Raw genomic sequence first — 2,687 nt, 5'->3', positions numbered from 1 at the left:
TTCTTTGAGGTGCGACTTGACACCTTTGTTTTTCCAGTGATAAGTGTGTATTCAGAGTTTACGAAACGCGAGCGTGATTTTCACGCTCTGCATGCTTCACGCAGCCAATCAGGAGCCGACTTTCATCGCGCCAGGCGTGAAAATCACACCTGGCGCTCGCGGAAGGAACTTCTCAATCCACAATACGCAACGTTTATCATCGTTTTTGCTTTGGCAAATGCTAGTCGCATTCCTAAGTCGCGACCTAATGGCCGTCGTACGGTCAGGTGGTTGGTTGTCTTATCGGAGCGCGTGGGACGAACCGAAATACCGCGGAGCCGGTGCTGCGGCGGGGAGCGCGGCCATTCCCTCGCAGCCCCGGCTCCCGCGCGTCTGGGGCTCTGGGGCAGCCGCGGCCGCCGCGCGCCGCCCTGTTGTACAAGGCCTTTGAGGCTCTGCCCAGCGCACTGCTTCCGGTTGCATCCGGCGCGGCACCCACGCACTCGTCTGGGAGGGGGACCCTTATCACAATCCCTACCCGCGCTAGGCGGCCCTTCTGGGCCCTAGGTCGCGCTCCAGTCAGTTAGTTGGAGCCAAGCTTTAAGAGAGGACGGACCTCATACCTCCTCGGACGAGCCTCCCAGGACGTGTGTGCTGCTGCCAAGCCGGACCGACTTCTAGCCCCTCCGGTGAGTGCCATCAGGGAATCCTACCAATAGTCGAGGTGCAAGAGATACAGGGTGGTCCACAGACCCCTTCCTTTATTTTGCTCATACTGTACCGCCTGCACGCGTGCGGACGGGTTGCATACTCACACGGGGCCATAAGTCGTGGTGAGCGTCAGTAGGCAAGCCCGTCCGCACGCGTGCATGTGGTACAGTATAAGCAAAATGAAGGAAAGGGGTGTGTGGACCACCCTGCAGGTAACCTGTACCCGAATCCTACGTTATCAGAGACCTGCTCATTCTCACTGCTCGCCAGAGATGCGGTCTGATTCTTGATGTAACTAAACTCTTATTCCATCTCAACAGCCCTTCCGGCTCAGCACCATGGCGCCCGCCAGGAGGGCCGCCGCGGCCGCCCCCGAGGCCGTGGACAGGGTGCTGCTGCAGATCGGCAAGCTGGGCAAGTTTCAGGTCGCCAACTTCCTCGTCGTCAACATGCCCATCCTGTTCGTGGCGATCTACATGATAGCTTACGTGTTCACGGCTCAGGATCTCAACTACAGGTGCGGAGGAAAACGGGACAGTATAACCGTATTCATTCATTTGTTTTTATCTTTCATTTTAAAGGTTTAAAGGTGGTAGACTAGAAAAAATTGGAAAAATTACAAACCGTATATGTTCAGACGCGCTTAAACCATTTCGTGATAGGAGAAGGTCCCGACGTTGGTCCAATCTTTTATTTGATGGGCTTAAGCCTGGTTAGTTAATCTCAAGACCTCGCTAAGCAGGAGAGCACGGTCTTCCCTAGAATCCGGCGCTGTCGGCCATCGCGCCCACCACATACACCAACGAACATTAGTCGGTGTCACTATCGAGAAAAATAACAAAAAGAACGTTATCGAAAAACGGTAGAGTTGAAAGCGACTCAGCGACTCGTTATAGTTTCGTGTCGACACTGTCACGTGACTAACCATTTGAGGGAACCTTGACCGCGAAGGTCAAACATATCGACTTCTATCGACTTGTATCTTAGTGTGTCAGTGGTTTCGTTTTACTCAACTGTGCTGTGCTGCAGATGTCTGATCCCCGAGTGCGAGACGGCGGACGCCGCCGCCTACGCGCCCCCGTGGCTCCCCGAGGCCATCCCCGTAAACGACGGGAGCCCCGAGGAGTGCGTCCGCTTCGTGCACAACAACAGCAGCAGCGACGGCAACGGCACCTGCAGCGCGGACCTCTTCGACACGACCCGCACCGAGCGATGCGGCGCCTGGGTCTACGAACCGGGCCAGCGCAACACCATCCTGAACGAGGTGAGGCCTCGGGAGGGGCAGGTAGGCCGACGTCCGAGGGGGTAATCACTAATGAAAGTAGGAGTACACCTTTCAATAAAAGTTAAAGTGAAAGTGACAAAAAGTTGACTGAAAGTGACGGAAACTGAAAGAAAATGAGGACAAAAGTGACTAATCGTGCGTTGATCAGATCAAAAATGAATAAAATAGAGGGGATATGATGTAAGTATAGAAATGAAGTAAACGTTGTAAAACGGTGGAAAAGTCAAGGGAAAATCACGAAAAGTGAATGAAAGTGGAGAAGTGAAAAGTTGAGGTGTACACGCTTTTTTACGTAGTGATTGCTCCCTCGCCGACGCCACGCTGACGTCGCACGGTCGACAGCGACGTGTCGGCGTGTTCGGCGTCACGGCCTTCTGTGACTGCCCATTGACCGCTTATATACTTACTTGTTCGCAGTGGGACTTGACTTGCGACGACAACAAGTGGAAGCTCGCGCTGGTGGGCTCCATCGGGTCCTTGGGCGGGATGGTCGGCATGCCCCTGGCGGGCTTCTTGTCGGATAGGTAGGAGGGGCCGACATGAGCTCGGAACACTCTTAAAAGCCCTGTCAAGACTAGATAAAGGACTAGATTGAGGAGATGGAGCGTCAGCCCATTAAGGCCGCCCCGTCTCCAAACCCGACTACCTGCCATTTGGTGTACCTCGGGTTCGACATCTCGGCACGTGCGTCCCCCGCGCCCCACCCCGCGCG

General features: G+C 54.9%; 1 protein-coding gene across 1 annotated transcript; it reads left to right on the top strand.

The window, feature by feature from the left end:
* The first annotated feature begins 364 nt into the window (after nucleotides 1-364).
* On the top strand, nucleotides 365-2,503 carry LOC127752388 (organic anion transporter 3-like). Its single transcript, XM_052277701.1, has 4 exons — nucleotides 365-668; nucleotides 1,011-1,207; nucleotides 1,720-1,954; nucleotides 2,393-2,503. Exons 2-4 carry the CDS (start codon nucleotides 1,029-1,031, stop codon nucleotides 2,501-2,503), a joined length of 525 nt encoding a protein of 174 aa, XP_052133661.1. The 5' UTR covers nucleotides 365-668; nucleotides 1,011-1,028.
* Nucleotides 2,504-2,687: the final 184 nt, after the last annotated feature.

The sequence above is a fragment of the Frankliniella occidentalis genome, unplaced genomic scaffold (assembly GCF_000697945.3).
Source record: "Frankliniella occidentalis isolate FOCC.00 unplaced genomic scaffold, Focc_3.1 Scaffold11, whole genome shotgun sequence".
Taxonomy (NCBI): Eukaryota; Metazoa; Arthropoda; class Insecta; order Thysanoptera; family Thripidae; genus Frankliniella; species Frankliniella occidentalis.
Note: the sequence above shows the minus strand (reverse complement) of the source record. Positions and strands in the feature narration are given on the sequence as shown.

What these genes read in the sequence shown, in the direction of transcription:
- LOC127752388 (XM_052277701.1), top strand. Translation starts at nt 1,029, where the DNA reads ATGGCGCCCGCCAGGAGGGCCGCCGCGGCCGCCCCCGAGGCCGTGGAC. An exon ending in GCTCAGGATCTCAACTACAG is followed by an intron (nt 1,208 to 1,719) that starts GTGCGGAGGAAA and finishes GCTGTGCTGCAG; the next exon opens with ATGTCTGATCCCCGAGTGCG. An exon ending in GCAACACCATCCTGAACGAG is followed by an intron (nt 1,955 to 2,392) that starts GTGAGGCCTCGG and finishes ACTTGTTCGCAG; the next exon opens with TGGGACTTGACTTGCGACGA.